The 20,197-nt window shown below is 40.0% G+C and overlaps 1 protein-coding gene and 1 long non-coding RNA gene across 12 annotated transcripts in view; one reads left to right on the forward strand and one right to left on the reverse strand.

Moving 5' to 3' along the window:
- The window catches only part of KHDRBS2 (KH RNA binding domain containing, signal transduction associated 2), a 357,107-nt gene that overhangs the window by 318,057 nt on the left and 18,853 nt on the right, over positions 1-20,197 (forward strand). For 6 of the 11 annotated variants that reach the window (XM_079970539.1, XM_079970535.1, XM_079970542.1 and 3 more), the window contains exons 8-11: positions 5,725-5,783; positions 17,221-17,269; positions 17,999-18,172; positions 19,958-20,048. In XM_079970539.1, coding sequence (XP_079826665.1) covers positions 5,725-5,783; positions 17,221-17,269; positions 17,999-18,116 — 226 coding nt within the window. In that variant the 3' untranslated portion in view covers positions 18,117-18,172; positions 19,958-20,048. Of the gene's footprint in view, positions 1-5,724; positions 5,784-15,056; positions 15,885-16,521; positions 16,651-17,220; positions 17,433-17,998; positions 18,173-19,957; positions 20,093-20,197 lie in introns of those variants that run through there. The other 5 variants (XM_079970540.1, XM_079970544.1, XM_079970537.1 and 2 more) reach the window with 5 other exon arrangements.
- The window catches only part of LOC307212969, a 152,584-nt gene continuing 132,636 nt past the window's right edge, over positions 250-20,197 (reverse strand). The window contains exons 5-6 of the long non-coding RNA XR_013837306.1: positions 7,436-7,577; positions 250-1,511 (exon numbers count right to left, since the gene is read on the reverse strand). This is a non-coding gene — a long non-coding RNA (uncharacterized lncRNA). The remainder of the gene's footprint in view (positions 1,512-7,435; positions 7,578-20,197) is intronic.

Here is a 20,197-nt window from a genome sequence, read left to right on the forward strand (position 1 = left end):
ATGTATATGTCCATTTGTGATTTAGCAAGCACACAGGCCTCTCTGTATCTTGCTATATTAAGACTGCAATCCTGTGAACATGTACCTGGAGTAAGTCCCATGGAGCTCAATGGCCCTTGCTTCCTAGCAAAGAGGCATAGGATTCTGCTGAAGAATAATTAAAAGCAAAAATAAGGCCCCATTTCTCTAGATAATGTTACCCTGATGATGCAGGTACAGGGGGGAAGAAAATGCCCATCGGACAAGGTAGAAGATACAAACAGTACTTTATTATTACTTTAAAATGAGAAATGCTGAGACTCGGGTTTGAGCAGGAGTTCAGAGACTCTCTTGTCAAGCAATAATCCAGTGGCAGGGATTTATTTATATATATTTTACATCCTGCATTTCTTCCATCATGGAACTCAAAGCCGATTCCATATGATTTGCAGGAAATCGTGATCCTGGAACGTAACATCTCCACTGCAGGTGAATTAGCACATGTTTGAATGCTCTCCCAAAGGGTGGGGAAATCCTGCACATCTAAAGTAGCATGCCTTGAAGAAGGCTATGCTAGAGCCTTGCTCCATGACGTTATGCCTCAAATGACGTGATGGTGGAAGACCATTTCTTTAAACCAGGGGTAGTCAACCTTTCTGACCATCTTTCTTGATGGTAGAATTTCCTTACTGCCCACCAGTGTTCGATGGAAGGTGGATTCAGCTTGTGCCATAGAACCCCCTACCACCCACCTAGAATCCTGAAACAACCCCTGCTTTAAACCTAGGTCTGCAGCTAATTCATATAAAGTATGAGGAGGTAGAACCTGAATTTTAAAGCAGATGTGGTGCTCATGGGAGGAGAACTGAAGTGACAATGTGCTTTCTGTTTTTCTCCCAGTTCTCTCTCCTCATAGATGCTTTTTATGGCTGACGGGAAATGCTTCCCAATTATCCACGCTATTTAGGGATGGGTGGGGGGGAGACTATTTTACCAAATATGATTGAGGGGAGGATCTCCCTTTCATATTGGTGCATGAAGGAATCAGCGGGTTTAAGGGCTGGACGAAGTACAGCCAAACCCATTGCTTCTGCCAATTATTTTAAAATAGCACAAAACAACATTAAAACTGGACCCACATCTGCACCCAAAATTCAAGAATGGTGAAATTGGGGAGGACCAAAAGAGTAGTGGTGCGAATAATGAGCACCAGTCTGAAATATATAGCCCAATAGTAGTTTTGCTGGTCTAAGACAGCCTTTCACACACAGTGAACTGGAACCCCCCCCCCTTTCTAATCCCAGGTGTGTTTGGCTGTGGTTGTTCATTGGTGATGGAAAGCCACTTTGCACATGGATATTGCACTTTCTTGGTTGAAACCAAACCTTGCAGGAGCGACAAACATGGCTTTGTGCACAAATAGGTCTCCATGTAGCTCATTCTGGAAGCAAGCCAGCTTGTTCAGGCAACAGGAATTGAGCCAACTTCTCTGATTGCAAGGTAGAGGTAGGAGGACGTACTTGTAAGGAGCCCTACAACGACAAAACGTTTACATTTATCAAATCAGCTTAGCTAGGTTGTGGTAAATTACACCATTCTAGAAGATTGCGGGGTATAAACTCTAGCTCAGAGATTCCATTTTTTAGCCGAGATTTGAACATTTTTCAATAAGAATATTTAACTGGGCAAACAGCTATCATTATAATTGATATACCATTTGAAAATTTGAAGGTTAGCCAAATACATTTATCTCAATTGGGTGAGATTTGTGTCTCCAAGCATTTGAATCCCTTGAGGCAACATTTCCATGGAAAGTTAATTAAAGAGTGCTCACTAGAGGATTACCTGAGGGCATTGTAGCCTATTCACATTTACATACAAATCCCCCATAATACTGTAGGTATGTAAGACTTTCTAAAAAGTGGAAGCTCATGTTTTGCTGAGATAAGGCAGGCCTATTAGCAGCTAAGAGAGCTTTCGTTTTCATAATTAATATTGATTCCAACATATTATGAGTATCCTGTTCTAAGATTCCCTTACTAAAGGTGAAGCAGTGAATGCAACCAAAATAATAAGGGCAAATAATTATTGCTTCTAAAGAAGGTCTCAGATTATGAGCCAGTAAATAATGGCAGTAGGGGAGATGCTCAGCCTTATATCTCTCCTGCAGCAGGAACGGAATATTCCTGAATTATTATTATTTATTAATTCATTCTTTAAAACTAGCATAAGATAGAATCCCAAGTTTCATCTTAGAAGCCACATTCTAATCACTGTAAAAATGCACATCAGAGTTCCTAAGCCAACCATTTTTGCTAATCATAAATCCAATCTTTCTTGAAGAACGGTTGCTCTTTGACTTTTGGAAGTGTCTTACGTGAAATGCATTTTTAACTCTGACAGTTCATACAAGATTTATTGAAGCTCTACTTTAAGATCCTAATCCCCTCCCCCTGCTGCCGCTTGCTTACGAAACACAGTTTTTGTATACTAAACACATTCCCAATTTATTTCAACAGTACGGAACAGCTGATTGATTGTAATGTATAAGGTGTAGCAATAGCTGTATCAGTAATAAATAAAAACTCATAAAATAACATGTATGGGGACCACCCTGAGATCTTTTGATGAAGTGCTATATATACACCACCACCACCATCATCATAACAGCCACCCCATCCTTTCATTCTGCAACAACTATGTGTTACAGCTAAGCTAATGCTATTTTTCTAGAAAAAGAAGTGTTGGAACTCACCATGAGCACCTCCCTCATTCTCTTAGAATGACAATGGTGTCCACTTGAGAGGTGCCAGAATTGACTTCTTGTGAGTTACCTCTGGAAAAAAAGCCCTGCAGCTAACCCATTTGAGGACTGCAAAAAAGCACCTAAATCAGGCATGGCCAAACTTGGCCCTCCAGCTGTTTTGGGACTACAAGTCCCATCATCCCTGGGTCCTGGGTCCTGTTAGCTAGGGATAATGGGAGTTGTAGTCCCAAAACACTGTTGCACGCCCCTCCAATTGGTGCGAGATTCCAGGCACTTCCCCAGCGTTTGTGTTTACTTTTGGAAATGCGGCAAAGCGGAGACTGTGGTGTCTTTAGGATATATGTGATATATATTGTATATTTGCATATATATACAACCTGAGCCTGTGATGGAGGGGTTCACAGCATCAGTGCCCCCAAAGGGTTTTGTTTCTCCCATTGCCACAGCCTTGGATTCAAATAGAAATCAAACGTTGCTCTCAAACACCACTCTGACTCTCCCTCCAGCTTGCTGGCTTTACTTCTAGGTCACATCACAGCAAATAAACTCTACTCCAAACTCTGGGTTTGCCTATTGAGAGAAGAGGCCCCACACATTTACCAGATTGCACTAAGCCCCTTAATCCCCCTGAATCACCAGGAGACTACTCCAAAAATTAGAAGCTCTGTTCAAATTCTAACACTGGCTGGACTAGAGGGATCTTGTAAGAATACTTTTTATACACCACAGTTTTTATTACACAGCTAGCCCAAGACCAGTTGTGCTTTATAGGCTGCAGGGCATGCCAATGGGGAATTGTATTTATTTCCCCAACTCCATAGCCCTACTGCTTGGTTTTTCTCCAAATTCACCCCTACTAAATATGTTCTCCAGCCTCAGATGGGGAGGTAAGGAATCCCTCCAGCAACCTTCATCATACCAGTGGGCATTAGCATTTTTCTTCCTCGTGGTTTTGGAATTAAGTGGAGGCATCAGAGACAGGTTGCCCCATTCTAGCTACCCTCAATCTGGGATCAGAATGAAAGTATGGGTTTTGCAGGAGTGTTTGGTCCCCCCCCCCCGGCGGCTTTCCCTCTCTAACCAACAATGTGATGTTGGAGTTAATGTACAGAGGCGGAGACAGCCATTGCTGGCAGTGCAGGATCAGGCTGCCCTGAAGCTAAAGGCTAAAGTATAATGTAGTGTGTGCTAGGGGAAATACGCCTGGCTGATAATGAGTTCATCTTATATGTGCTTTCAGGCTAGGAACCTGAGCTCTCAAAAATGTGCTTTACTTTATTTTCATCCTAATGAATGCTAATCATAGAGAACAGTGCCTTGTTTCCCAACTGCCAAGGAAGCCTGGCTTTCTTGGATGCATGAACACGAATCTTGCGAAATTATAGGATAAAAATTAAAATTTATAAACAGGAAAGCTTTGCTTATGCTGATTTCTTTTGATAATTGCTGAGATGTACTACACTTGTATAAAACATGAATTGAGTTGAGATTTGTCTTCTGATGCCACCTTAAATCAGTCATAGAAACCATCTGTGCTTGCTCAAGATGCTTGAAATGCAATTCACTTATCAAAGTTCTTGTCCAAGAAATTAGACAAGAATATTATTTGAATAAATATAAGTAATAGATAGCTGCATATATTCAGCTGTATTTAAAGTGGCATGCATTAATGAACAGTTGCCTCCATATTCTGGAAATGCTCAGATTCTAGCAGTGAATTCTGGAAGAGAACTCGTTTGTTACTAGAACCCATAGTGCAGGCATAGGCAAACTCGGCCCTCCAGATGCTTTGAGACTACAACTCCCATCATCCCTAGCTAACAGGACCGGTGGTCAAGTCTTAAAATGGTGGATTAGCCAAGAGTCAGAATGACATGAGAAATTATTCTTACATTGAAATCCCAACCCCACTGTGTGGATAGCTGAGAGTGGGGCTTAGATGGTGTGCAATCTCCTCTCCACCAACCTCCATTAGCAGAAAGGAGCACCACAGGTTGGGGGGGGGGGGCTGTCTTGTGATGCAAGTCCCAGCTCCACCCAAGCAGTTCTCCTACTGGCAGCAGGCAGCAGAAGAGGCCTCTCAACTTTACATTTGTTGCAGCTTACCTGAATGGTCCAGGGGCAGTGCAGTGGCAAGGTCAGAGCTGTGCAGATCTGTGTGTTCCCATTGGTGTGTCCATGCAGCCCTGACCTCAACACTGCCCTGCCCTGGCCATGTCCAGGTAAGCTGCAGTGATGCCAGTGTTGGGAGATTCATGTTGCCCACGACACTGGCCTGCTGGTTTCCTGCTCTCCTGCAGATGTGATACCAGAGGCCTTTTCCCCTCCCTCTAAAATTATCATTGGCCGTGTTGACACATCTGTTCTGGCATGATGTTACTGATCTTTCCAAAGCATGAAGGATGCTTTGTTAGGAAAACGTGGTTACGATCTTATTGCTGTAGCACAAGGAAATGGACTGAGTGCGCTTTGTTTCTCCTCTGTCTCTTATCATTTGGGGATCTAACCTGCCTGTTCCCAATGACAGCACATACATACGTTTTGACAAGAACAGAGCTGAAGCCACTGCAAGTCAAAACAAAAATTCCTGCTGGTTCATTCCAAGAATCACAATGTTTTAAATTTGGGAGGTGTATCATTAAAATGTTTAGTTCTAGTTAACTGTGATCAAAGAACTGGTCGCATAGGCATTTTTTATAGCAAGCTGTAATTCCTTCTGCACATTCATAGTCAAATCTTCAGAACCACTGCCATTCAGGGTTACTTTTATCGGGGGGGGGGGTGTTAAAATGAACGAAGCATTCTACTGTATGTTGCCTTTTTCCCTTCAGGTTTTCCTCCTTAAATATTGAGTTAGCGGTTGCTTGTCTAGATTTATTTATTTATTTATTTTAAAGGACCAACATAACAAACTTATATTTTCTTGTGTTTGAAGCTTTCCTGTGCCAATAACTTTACTTGCTGTCAATCTATTGCAGTCTGCCTGAATATTATGACTATGGTCATGGAACAAGTGAAGATGCTTATGACAGCTACGGTAAGGCCTGTTCTATTTTTGGTAAAAGTGTGAAGTCAGAAAACCAATCACTCAGTGACAACCTAAAATTACTTGTACATTCTCCCTCTCCTGCTTTTATAGAGGCCAGACTAAGCTGATTTATGTCATTCTGAGGTAAAATGTGACTTGTGGGACTGAAGCCAGGAAACTGAGCAGATTCGTTTTCATCAGAATTTCATAGACATTCATCACACTTGTAGATCAGTTTTTAAAAAGTAGTGGTGAAAATGCTGATTAGGGCCCAAATCTATTTCATGGTGATGGTCGTCTGTCTTACTGGTGTCACCTTGTTTTACGTATATGCTGTCTCAAATACAGGAAAACAACAAGAAGTATGAAATGCCTCAAATGCTTTGTTCTTGTTGGATAGCAAGTATATGCTACTTTAATTAAAATGCATTTAAAAAAAAAAGTATTGCATGTATAGTTTCCAGTAGGTCAAATCTTGCCTAAAGTTCATGACAAACCTGTCAGTCCCTAACCAGCAACTGATTGCTCATATAGGGTTGCCAGCTGATGGGCAAGGGGGTGGGCAGACCAACAGGGTCAGGGTCTTGTTGTTTTGGGAAAAGTTACCACAAAAGCAAGGCCACTTCCCTTCCGTAGAGAGCATATGAGAAATAAAAAATAGATGTTCTCTACAAGGTTTATCTTTTCCTTCAGTGTACAGGTTGTGACTGGCATTCAGCCACATAACAGAAATGTACACGCACACATTATATACTCACGCCCACAGATATGAAGAGAAACCGGAAGTTCTGTAGCTTTACTAACACTACACAAGCCACCTCATACTAGAATTGTGTATATACTATAGGGCATATGACCCAGTTGAGATTAAGCTCTTTCAATTGATTGCAATAGAATGAATTTCAGAATGTGCTTGACTGAAATCAACACTCAGCCTGTCATCCTATGCCTACTTTCATGGGAATAAGCCCCAATGAACTCACTGGGGCTTACTGAGTTGACTCGTATAGGTTGCACTGTTAATAGTGCTTAATTTTGAATGTGCTATGGCCATTGGGTGTTAGGGATAATCTAAGCAACAGATATCTACCAGGAATGGTCCCTTTACACAGGCAAAATTCTGACCTCAGAACCTGACCTGCTACCTCTGTCCTTCCCAGAACATCTAAACCCTCTGTTTTTATTTTAGAGAACTCTTAACCATTTTTTTTTATTAAAAAGTTAATTTGGCCTTGAAAGTTTTCTAAAATCAATAGATGGTATAAGTTTGGATTCATTCTGTTGAAGCAAACAAAATGCGAAAGAGTAACCCATCCATCCAGCAAGAATAACTAGAAATTGCAAAAAAAAAAAAAAAAGAGGTAAAAGATGCATAGGAAGAATAGAAGTTTATGCAAGTTGACAGTTTCAAAAATAATTGTATTTGTTCAGCTGTTGAGAATATATTAGTGCACGGCAAAGTTTCAGTTCCTTCATGCTTGGTTTAAAATAATGATTTCCTAATAGGACAATGTCAAACAATGATGCTAGCAAATAGAAAATGGCATTATTTCCACAGTTAGTGTTCACTAAGTGTGTAAGGATATGGGGCCAGAAAGATTGGGCTATATAACTTGAGTGGATGAGCTGTGTAGCATGCCAGCCTCAGCTTCTCACCCTACCTGGTTTTGCCTGGCTTTTCTTTCCCTGGGCTTTTGGTCTCTCCCTCTCTCTCTCCATTGAGATGCTCACCCACATCCATAGCCTTATCTGCCCCGGCTTCTCCTCCTCTTCATTTCATTCATGTTCATCTTTGGTCCAACCCTGTGGCCTTGTTAGAAAGATGCACACCAGGATAGGTGAGTACTTGCAAATTGAGCGGGGTTTGGTTTTTTGTTTGCCCCACATCTTGACATCTTTTAATGTTTCCCCAAACATTGTACTATAACTCCATTGCACTTTTCCAGACAGCATCTGTGCTAGTTATATGTCCATACACCTTTGCCTCTGAAACTCCTTTTCTTTAGGCACCAAAGGTTAGTGTGTAGTGTGTTGGCTCCTAGTAAGCATACAAAGGAGATGAAGTTGTGAGTGAAGACGTTTGATGTCGCGAAGCTGCTGACAGCAAGGCAAGGCAAGGCAACGGTATTCTCACATGCTTGTTCTCGGGCAAAAGGGACTTCTTTCCCTAGTCAACAATTGTAGCTTCCCCCAGCACAGCCAGTCTCAGAGCTTTCAGGTGGTACATCTCTCACCTATGTCAGCAAAGCATTTCAGAAGAAGGCAGAGACGGAATGACAGATGTGTAGTGCATTGTTGTATAAGTGATAGGATCCAATTGGTGCCTTTCTACTCATAGTGGGGTTTTGATCCAGAAGAGGCATCCATTAACAGAAGAGGACAGGAGCCAATTCCTTCCTCATCCACCCTGCAGCTCATAGTTCTCCAAGAGAATTTTTTCCTGGGCAACCCCCTAGAACAGGGTGGAAGGTGGTACAGTATAGGTAGCTGCAGGGAGGGATATGGGATTTGCCAAAACCACTCCTCCCTTTTCATGACCAGGAACCTCCCTGGGATCAAAAGTCCTTCCATGAGCGGCATAGTACCAATTGAATTCCGCCCAATGAGAATTATTTGGTTTTCTGTGAAGTATATTGTCAGTGTTAAAACTACCACTGATGATAACACATTTGTATGAATGTGCTTTTTTTTTTTTACTGTATTTGCTGTTACCACTGGCTGCAGTCAAAACAGAATATTAAACTCGTATAAATTCCACTGGATATTAAGTGATTTGATTTTAAGAAGGCTCATGCATTGTTACTTGAATTCCTCACAACACTTATTTGCAAGTAAGTCCCATTGAGATTTACTTTGGAGTAAACATGATTTGCATGGCAGTGTATGAGTGTGATTCTAATAAAATCCCAATGAAACCAATAGGATTTACTTCTGAGAAAATGTGCTTAGGATTGCGCAGACCTAGAAGTAGATATATTAACTTCATGTTTTACAATTTCATGGTCCTAATTTCAGTATTACTTGCAAAAAACTTGAGAAACTAAAAAATCCTTACTTGTGTTTTGTTTCATTTGCACCAAAAAGATGTAAAGATTTTTAAAGGGGTGATTATCCTGCGCTGCCCCTGGTAGTATGCAATATATAATTACAAAAACTATTGGCCTACTTTTCTGCTTATGGCTGATCAATCTGGTCATCTCATTCATCTGCACCATCATTGCTATTTACATATACCAAATTCTTCAAAGCTATTAGTCTTTTTAGTTATCCATGCATTCCTTAGATAAATGTTGTTGGTTACATGGGATGGGGGAAAGTATTAATGAAAAAAATTAATGAATAAATTAATGAAAATAAAATAGGCTTCCTAACCATGCACTGTTAGATTTTTTAAGGATGTATTATTTTACTAAATTCTACAGGGATTATATGCCAAGAATGCTGCTGCTGTTGCTGCTGCTGCTGCTGCTAATAATAATAATAATAATAATAATAACAACTATTATTTTATTATTTGTACCCTGCCCCATTTGACTGGGTTTCCCCAGCCACTCTGGGTGGCTTACAGTGCATATAAAAACATAGTAAAACATCAAACATTAAAAACTTCCCAGTACAGGGCTGCCTTCAGATGTCTTCTAAAAGTTGTGTAGTTCTTTTTCCCCTTGACAGCTGATGGGAGGGCTTTCCATGGGGAGGGCATCACTGCTGAGAAGGCCTCTGCCTGGTTCCCTGTAGCTTCACTTCTTGTAGTGAGGGAACTGCCATAATACCCTCGGAGGAAGACCTCTGAACAATGGGGGTGGAGACACTACTTCGGGCATACTCGGCTGAGGCTGTTAAGGTCTTTAAAGGTCAGCACCAAGACTTTAAATTGTGCCCAGAAATGTACTGTTCTGGAACCTTGCTTGTAACTACTGTCTTTAAAAGTGCAATGAGTATCTGAATGCAGTTCTTAGTGATATAGCTAAAGTTTTCATTTGATCTTGGGTTTTACATAACACCCCATGGAAAACTTGTCCTTTTTCTCACTCTTGCCCTCTCTCTCATCCTTTCTTCCATTTCTCTTAGTCTTCTTAAGAAATGAACCCTCTTTTTTAGTGTTTGAGTTTGTAGCCTCCCTAAAGGCCAATTAAAACTACTTTTCTCCAAAGATATACCCAAAGTACGGTGTGTTAAATCCTTCAGCATCTTCCCTTTGACACATGGTTGCAGTGGGGGAAGGTGAATAATTTCTACAGACAACTACCTGCTTCTGTACTCTATTTATTGCCCATAGATAAGGATCTGTGATTGTCTGAAGTTAATCAGAATTTTGAAGAATTCAGGACTGTGATTATTGGCATTTTGTAATTCCAGTCTTAGAAAGAACACCTATAGCTTACTCGTACAACGTTTTATGAACTATCAGGTTTTAATTTAAAAAGTGTAACTTGGTGGATGATCAAACACGTTTTTGATGTTGATCAGCCATCTATACACACGACTACAGTGGTACCTCGGGTTACATACACTTCAGGTTACATACGCTTCAGGTTACAGACTCCACTAACCCAGAAATATTACCTCGGGTTAAGAACTTTGCTTCAGGATGAGAACAGAAATTGTGCAGCAGCGGCAGCAGGAGGCCCCATTAGCTAAAGTGGTGCTTCAGGTTAAGAACAGTTTCAGGTTAAGAACAGACCTCCAGAACGAATTAAGATCTTAACCTGAGGTACTACTATATATATACACGACTTTGCATTTTTCCCTCCAGCTCCTCTACCTTTTAGGATAGTGACTACGGAATGTTAGTGTTGCACAGTGGTAGGCTTAACATTTAAGATGCAATGCTTCTCTTGCCTGGTTTCCTAGTTTGTGGTCTAGTCTGAAATGAACAGCCATCACTTAATCAAATTAGTTTGGCACAAAAAGGGGGGCATATTTGGGGGAGAGGCTGTGGCTCATCCACTTAGCTCACTGTTTAAGGGGATTTGGTCCTGGTGGGTATCACAACCTTTTGAATCATAATGAAGACTTCTGAACACAGGTTTGTCCCACAGTCAGAATATGTGATAGCAATCCACTATGTGATGAAAGAAAGGTAATTTTAATTCATTAAAAGGTGATTAATTTTTTGCAATAAATAAAAGCAGAAAGAATTTTTTGTATTTTATAAAAAAAAAAAAGTTCAGGCTGACCCACTGAAGTGAGTCTTACTATTTCCTTGAGTTAAGAACTGCCACCAAGTGTAAGTAAGTCGATGCAGTTTTTCCTTAAGACAGTCATAGTGCAATCCTATACATGTCTATTCAGATGTAAGCCATGGTGAGTTCAATGGGACTTCTGCCCAGGTAAGTGTATATTGGAGTGAAGCCTCAATCAAGTGTCTAGAAAGCACACGTTCATATCAATGCAAGTAAGTAAGTGGGAGATCCTCTTGGAAATAGGAATGTAAAATTAACATATACAAAGGATAGAATTCCTAATGAGCCCTGTCAGTGGAAGCTGTCCACAGGGACTTCTCCTTGTGCAACAGGGCTCTTCACCTCTCTCCTTCTCCCCTGCACCCTCCAAAATTGGGTCTAGTGGGGTCAGGAGAACCCCCCCAGACCAGCTTGCAGGAGAGGGAGAAGAAGGATCATGTTGTCTGGCAAGCTGAAATGCTTGTGCAGACAGAACATTTGTCATAGGAGATATATATTAGTGCATGGTCTCAACATCCTCTTTAAACGTGTGCAGATAATGCATCAATAAAGCAATGCTCCCAGCACATACAGGAAGTTTACTGAAAGCCCAGTGAAAGTAATGGCAAAGAGCCAATGTGAATTTTAAGTAAGACTGCTGAAATAATAATAAGTAACTGTCAATTGATCACAAACCAAGGAGGCTGGCAGCTAGTGATAATAGCAATTAACTTCCTATTCCCCATTTAATGGTGGGTTGCTGTATTGATTCAGTGAAAACACAGCAAATTGGAAGTATCCACATTAATAAAAGGTTTCTGCTCATGCATTTAATACTTGTGGCTTTAAAACAAAATCCCATAACTCTTGATTAACTTGTAGCCATGATTACTCATGTCCTTAGCCCTTTCTTTCCAGTTCCTGCAGCCCTCCTGAAATGATTTCATTCGTAAGCAGTTCTCTTTCAAGCCACTTTTAACTTTCTTCTCCCTTCTTCTTTTTCCAATTCAAATTTCAAATCGATAAATGCAAGATTATTTTTTTAAGGGAGGAGCCTATGGCAATCCGATACCCACTTGTCTGAACACAATGGGATTTCCTTTTGAGTAGACATGCATAGGATAGCACAGTAATCATGATAAGTAGAAGCAAAGTGCTCTGGTTGTTCAGGAAAGCAAACAGCCTCTATTAGGCGATTGGGCAAAGATGAATCTGCAATAAAACTGCCCTGCAGGAGAAAAGGAAGCAGATATTTGAAACACTCGAGGCAAGGAGTATTTTTGAAAAAGTTCATCCACAGCGATGAAGGAAAGGTCTAGATTCATAGTCACAGGGGTTCAAAAGGCCTCTGGCAAGAACAGTCAGTCAACGGCTTGATGAGAAACAATAAGAGCAGAGGCGGTTTTAGGGTGGCATTGGGTGCCGTGCTGCAGGGGGGTTGCAAAACAATGCTGTAGAACAGAGCGTGATAGGTAGGGGTGTATGCCAAATTTTAGCATCACACATGGCACTGCTGGTGACATACATACATAACATTAAGCTGAAGATCTAGATATGTGAGCATAGGCAGCCTTTTCCCTGCTTTTTTGCTCTTCCCATTGTGCAAGCAGCAAAACACACCAAGATTCAGCCTTTAGCCATTGCTTCCCATTACATGTGAAACCAGAAACTGCTACATTTAATAGCTTTTCAAACCAAGCCAGGAGCTTGCTGTGTCTGAATGTTCCCCTCATTCAGAGGACCTCATTCAGAGTTTGAGCTGTCACACACTGATTTTGTTCTACATTGTGTCTGGTTTTTTAGACCTATCCACTCCCTAAATACCTGATCCAAGTTGTGCAGGAGTTAGTGTAGTCTGGAGGAGGAAGAGGATAATGGAAGTGATTCTTTGAATATGCCATGGTGACAAAGTATGAGTTTAATCTGCTTGAAATGCTGACAAAACTTTGCCATGCTAGAGGATAACTAATCTGTCTTGTGTGCCCTTACATTTCTACACGACCTATGCAATCTGCTGCGTTTCTCAAGCAGAACCCTAGCAGGTCTGTTATTTGCCACTGACCCATGTGAACAGACATCACGCACGCTCTTGTTGTCTAATTGGTGTCTTGACCGTAGGCTGCTTGCTAGTTTGTTCGTGCAGGTGCACAACTTAGATCATTGATTTGATTCATTTGGGAATGAGTTTGCAGACATAATTGTGCATATTTTACTTCCAGAGCTTACTAATCACAAGCTGTCTAACTCTCACCAGGATGTTGTGACCAACAGAGATTTCCCTAGGAAAATGCTGAAGGGCTAGTCATTGATGTTGTAAATGGTCACAGTGGTCTAATATTAAACAACAACCCACTCACCTTAACTGCTAAGCTTACACTTGGTCTTTATATATAATGCACTGTAGTAATATCTCAGGAAAATATTTAAAGAGACATAGTTTAAAGCACAGATCTTAGGACTGAAATGACCCAGGCAGCAACTCATTTAGTACCTGAAAGTTGGCTCCGGGGGAAATAAATAAATAATAATACTCCCAAGTTATATCATAGCCTAGAGGTCTCCTAATTTATTTGGCCTACTGCCCCTTTTGCAGAAAAAAAATTATTATCTTAAATATTCACTTAAATATCTTAAGTGAAACAACAGAAAGATGTAGGGACAAATTTGGACAATAAAGTAATCACTATGATTATAATTCTATGTTACATTGGTAAGTGTTATTACACAACAGATGAAATATGTACAAATGTTTTTCAAAACTGGATGAGGAGGTGGACTTGGCCCCGGGATTAAAAACCCATGGGGCAGACCCAAGTGAAGCCTGCCAGCTGATCTGCCCCAGGGGCGGGGCTAGCACCACAGCCTGCCTGCCATTGGCCAATTAAGCTAGGCAAGCTGCGATCCACTTCCTGGGCCTGGGTGAAGCCGAAAAGAGTTCACCCAAGCCTGGGGAAACCCCTCACCTCCAGCACAAATGCTAGATTATTGCACAACAGATGAAACAGGTATGAATGTTTTTTTTTTAAAAAAAAAAATCTTCCTTTATGCTTCCAGCGCCCCTTATTTTTATTCAACACCTCCCAATTGCACCCAAGGTGACTACCACCCCCCTGGATTGTTCCAGCACCCCCCAGGGGGCAGTATCGGCCACTTTGGGAAACACTGTTCTAGCCCTTTTAATGTAAGAATTTATCTGCATGATTTAGAATGTCATCCAGACTGTCTTGGAGGATACTGATTATTTGGGTCCCATCCAGGCTAGCTGTCAATCTGGTTTCAGGACAGAAACTGCCTGGTTGCTGTGGGGCATGGGCAGAGTGTGTGTGTTGGTGGGAATCAGCAGAGATGTTTGTACTACAGGGCCTGAACATTGAATACTGCTTCAGTAAGCCAATGAGCTGATGAAAATTACTCATCCACCACTACACAGAGCTAAGCTGAGAATATCACATGCTGGTGTAATTCAGAAAAGTGACCATGAGTTCATTTAAGACTCCAACTAATACAGTGTATCAATACATTATTGTTACTGGGTGTGTATTTGTGTGTGTGTGTGTGTGTGTGTGTAAAACTAATATTTCATGTATATTGAGAATTATCTGCACACTCTGAAAAATTCTGTCCTAACGCTACTTTAGTTCCAAGTAGTTTCCATTCTACTGTTTTCTATTTTTAGTTGAATATGGAAGCAGAAAACACATTTCAATTACCCACTTTTGATTCAACTCCTGATCCAGTTAATGTACCAGCTGCAGAAAACGATATCCACCTCCATGCTTTAGCATAGCGTGTTAGAAACTCAGTTATGGCATGGGGTTTGGAGAGCAGGCAAACTTAAAGCAACCGTTTTCTTATGACTGATTGTGTTACCAGTAAATTGGATATTCATATCTTGCATCAAATAAGGGAAAGAGGTCTGTTGCTCTTTACTGAAAGCTGCCTTGGCTGGCAGCGAAATCTTATAAGTGTGATTTTAGAGAGGACACAGAAACGGATCCCAAAGCTGTCCTTATATTTGGTTTGCTAAATTGCACAACGGGGAACAGCTCGATCTTTTACACACATACATGCCTACTAAAATAAAGTAAATTCTTTCTTCTTATTTTGTCTGTTTTAGCACAAGAAGAGTGGGCCATAAGCCGTCCCAGCCTAAAGGCACCACCTTCCAGGTCAAGCAGAGGGGGTTACAGGGAACACCCCTATGGTAGATATTGAAGGTCCTCCTCATCTGTGACCTCAACCTTAAAGACAATTAATAACCCGTGATCTCCACATAAACGGCAACAAGACAAGTAATAGCCCATTTCTTTTCTATCCTAGGAATTACTGCTTATGATTACTCTATATACCGTACTTCTTGTGTTTTCACAATGGAGTGACACTGGCATTAGTACTATTTTATAACATGGACTATAAAAGACCGTTGGCAAGCATTGGCTAAACCATTCAGCAAGATGATGTTTTCTTGGTTGTTCCTCATTGTTGTGTGTAATTTTAAAGCAAAACAGGAAAAATAAGCATGAAGCTGCATCTATTCCCCTCCACACCCCTCCCCCCTGCCCGGTACAACAAAGGTCAATTTTTTTATTTAGGGTTGCTAAAAATGTAATATGACTTTTTTGAACCAGATGATAATCAAGATGTAGATAAGATGTTTTAACCTGTCTTTTTAATATATGTTAGTTAGATTTAAGATGTTCAATATTAAGTTTGTAAATTTCATTTTAAATGCTGTTTTAATGGGGTTGACAACAAGCGGCTACTGTATGTATGTAGCTAACTGAATTTGTCCAGTGTTTTAACCTGTATTTGTTTTGCTTTTTTATTTTTAAAAAATCACATAAAGTTCCATGTGTAAAGCTTCTCTAAATAGGAAACCATAATTTTGTCAAATATGTTTGCCATAATTTGTCAATAAAGCTGAAACCTTTTGTAAGAAACTAAATTTGGAATTACGTGTGTTTAGCTTTAAATGCCTGCTTGATTTCTTCTTCAAGAGATGCCTAAAATGTTTTCGATATAAAAACTTTTTTTCAAAAACAAAATACATAAATGAACCCAAGTTTGTTTTAAGAATATGTGCAACACTTTAAAAGTTGTATTAATAGCTTATGGTTGTTAAATAATTTAAAAGCTAGCAAACTAAACTGTGACATGAATCATGGATAGCAGAGACTAATGTATAACATGTTAATGAGAGAGGAAAAAGAGGTGGCTTTAGAACAATAAATGGATTTTTAAACGATCCTCTAAGCTTGATCTTGCTAAACACACACTCTGATTGACTTGTTTGTATTAGCATGTCTCTCGTGAGAATGTAATGGAGTTTAAAGAGGTAAGATTACTGCTTACCAGTGTTAGACTGTCTAAATGCTAGTTCTTCAACCTTTGAGTTTCCCCGCACATTAAATATCCCATTCAACATGTAAGCATTGCATAGACTCACCTTATTGTTTTCACTCCGAGGAGTGTGTTGACTGCATTTGCGTAGTTATCTAATAATTTGTCTTGACAAACCAATCATCAGTGTCACTGCCCAGTTGTTGCTCTTCAACTTCAAAAACTTTATTTGTAATTTTCAGTGCTAATTATCACCTCCCTTGAAGGCAGTTTAGAGGGCTGTTATTTCTTTTGAGAATATCAGACTTGATGGCTGATGATTATTAAGGAAATATGTCGCAGGACTCAAAGGATGACTAAACGTTAAACAGGTAACATTAATAGTAACTCTGTAATTTTGAGTATGCAACAGCAATGTTAAATATTCCAAGTGATTAAGTTACTGATAGTTAAAAAAGTAAACCTGCCAAAACATAACAAATAGGTATTATAGGCTATTAAAACAACTAATTAACATTAACTAGCGGCAACAAAATTATTTTACAATATATAACCCTCGAGGCAATAAACAGAACTAAAATTAACAATAATAGTAATGCAACTCTTGCTAACGGTGAATATATAACCTAAATTTTTTATGACAAAAAAGGAAGACTTTATAGTAGGGATACCAAAACTGTGAAATCTTTTAACTACAATTTTTTGTTTCTGGTGGCTTTTTGTCAATGTGATTGGTTTACTTTTTTGATGAGAACAGAACATAGGCCGGTTGCTGTTCATTTTGTTAAAAAAAAAAAATCTCTTGCAGCTGGAGTTGCATGCTAACTTTCTTGAGTAGTCTTTGAAACATATGTCTTGTCAGTTGATTCTTTTGTGTTTATTGAAGTTGACTTAGCTAGCTGTACAGCTGTCACACTGAATGTTCTGTCTCACTGTTTCAGGGATCCAAACACAGTGGACAGCAAACCAGCACAGTTACGTAGTGCTCAGGTAAGCAATAAATACAGTTCTTCATCTGCACATGCAGACACACACACCTCAGGGTAATTGGTTTTTCTTCTTTTCAATCCCTGGAACTGTTGCCCATAAATAACCATTTGTTTTCGGTTTATTCAGTTCCCCAAAACCACAGTCCTATGCACACTTAACTGGAAATAAGATGGTTCAGGATCATGCTGCAAATGTGTGCTCACATATAAAATACTGATGGTCTCTAATATGTGCCACAGTTCACTTTTGTTTGACAAGAAAAAGCTGTGTTTGGGGGGGCAGAAGCAGAAGCAAGTGTTGAGTTGTGTGTCAAACTGCCCAGTAAACAATTTGTAACAATGTTTACAGTAGTTGTGAACATGATGCATTGAGTTGTTTTTCTTTTAAAAGCAGGAGCCCTTTAAAAAGACCACCATCATATAATTTTTGTAAATAAACTATCCATTGTGAGCAGAAATGCATTAAATATACTTTTTTTCCAGAACACAGACAGGTTTGTGGATATTATTATGGTTATGTTTGTTCATTTTTGTGCCAGATTTATGTGTGGTAGAATCTTCGCAATAGCTCTCTTTCGTCTTGTTGATTCCTCTTTATTCCACTTTGCAGGTGAATTCATCTCAAATTGGCATGATACCAGTTCATGCCAGGAGAACTGATTGGTCCCCTGTACCTACTGACAGATTTTGCATTCCTGGCGTGACTTTTTGTACATGTGTTCCTCCACAGGTATTCTTCCAGTGAGGAAAAATTACACTGGAATTGGGCTAGGAAAGGTGTCGAACTTAGAGTCTTTCTTCCTCTTCCTCCTAATATACCTGAGGGCAAAGGTTGGCAAACCTTGTAGAACTGAAACTTTGCTGTACTGCAGTAAATTAGGAAGATAATTACTTCAACACGAAGGTTTGTGCATAAAGATTTCTAAATAACACATGGCCTTGCAATAACAATAGAAGTCAACCTTACAGAATATCTCTCGTGAAAGTGGGGCTATTGTTTTTGGTTTTCCCCCAATTCATGGCTGAGTCATAAAGAGTCTCATCCAAGCTCACATCATGAGCACTGAGTTAATAGATGGTGATTTTGAGATTGACCATTATAGGAAGTTAACTTCAGAAAGAGTGGTCCAGGTCCTAGCTTTATAGCAGGGATTGGGAACTTGTGGCCTGCAGATACTGTTGGACTACAACTCCCATCACCCTTGACTATTGGCCATGCAAGCTGTGGCTAAGCTACCAACAACACCTGAAGATCTCACCCCTGGTTTAGCCAATGGTTTTCTTCTTCTTACAGGCCTTTTCTTTTCACATAGCTTCTATGGTTGAAAAATCTTTTTACATCTACTATAGAACCTTAGTTTATTGCAGAAGATTCTAGGTTGTTTTCTAAGCTGCACAGACAATTTAAACAAATCCCTGACAAATCAGGTGGGTATTGTCATTGCTGTACTTAAACTGAGAATGCATCTAACAATTTGCAGACTAATAGTGGTGGGCAAGCTTGCACAACTGATCTCTTAGAAGCTTCTGAGAAAACACAGGGTTCCCAGGAGCGCAGTTTGAAACCATTGTTTTGACTTAAAGTAAATACTACATGACCAGCTTCAAAGGACAAATCGCAGCATCTAGCTTCTTGAATAGTGTCTATTCTGTACTCAATCAAGGACTGATGGCATTGTTTCTCAATTAAGCAATAATACAGGATTGTTGTGAGGAAAAGTAAGTTACAACCAGTCCTTTTTATCTGGGGGTACCCAGGGGTATGCATACCCCTAAACATTTTGTGAATTTGAGTTTGGCCTCATTGAGGGGCAGTTTTTCAATATGAGTAGGAAAATGAGAGTACCCCTAAACATTTTTTTAAAGAAAAAAAGCACTGGCTTCAACTTTTAAAAGTATTCTATTACCTCAAGAATGATGACTTCACTTCAAGTAGCAACATTACCAAGCAGCTCAGAAATGTGTTTTCTTTCCCTTTTGCTGCTTCTAGTCCTCCTCCCATGATAATTGCAGCATCTCTCTCTCCTGCTCAACTGGGGGGTGCCAGCTCCTATATTTCTGGCAGGGCCACGTGTTAAAAAACTCCTAACAACTTTTGCTAAATGTTTCTCAGGATGTCCTGGGCATTTCCTCCCCCAAACAAGCATATTTGCAGGAATTCATTTCCCCAAGTCTCGCTCATGTCTGGGAACAATGTTCCCCTTAACTGATGGCATGTACATTGCTGTAGGCTGGGAAGAAGTCTAGGAGGTAAAAGTAGAGTTTGTAGCTGAGCTCCAAGAAAATGTGCATCTCCCAAAGTCCAAAGGCATATGTGGAGTATGTGGTGGACTACAATTCCCATTATCCTTGGGCACTGGTGGTGTTGGCTAATGCTGATGGGAGATGCAGTCCAAAACATCAGGATGATACCATGCTGACTACTGTGATATATGGCATTGCTCTACTGCTCAAACTAAGCTGGCTTTGTAAGGTGGTTGGATGGAAGAACCTGGAAACCACATATAAAGTGCTCTTGGTTTTATGGAAGAGGAGCAGGACATTAGTCTAATAAATATATTGACAAGGCCAAAGTCAATCATGATTATCAGAAGTTTATTTATAGCTGAGACAAGGAAGTAATGTAACAGGTACTTTAATCTCTTTTGCACCTAACATTCATTGAGTTATTGTCTCATTTCATTCATAGGATCATTATTGTTTCCAGTGCATGGGCTTTGGAATGGTCTGTGTTCTAAACAAAGAGCTGACATTTAACGCATTACAAGGAACGAAGCAAGGTAGGACAGCCTTCCTGCCTAGAAGAATGTGGAATTTCATTAAGGTTTAAAAACTTTTACCAATTTGCTTGTTGCCTATATAAATATTTTAGAATTAGGATTGAAATTATTCATCGGTAAATTGGGTTTGGTGGCACTGCTGTACACAA

This window comes from Podarcis cretensis, assembly GCF_951804945.1.
Source record: "Podarcis cretensis genome assembly, chromosome: 3".
Taxonomy (NCBI): Eukaryota; Metazoa; Chordata; class Lepidosauria; order Squamata; family Lacertidae; genus Podarcis; species Podarcis cretensis.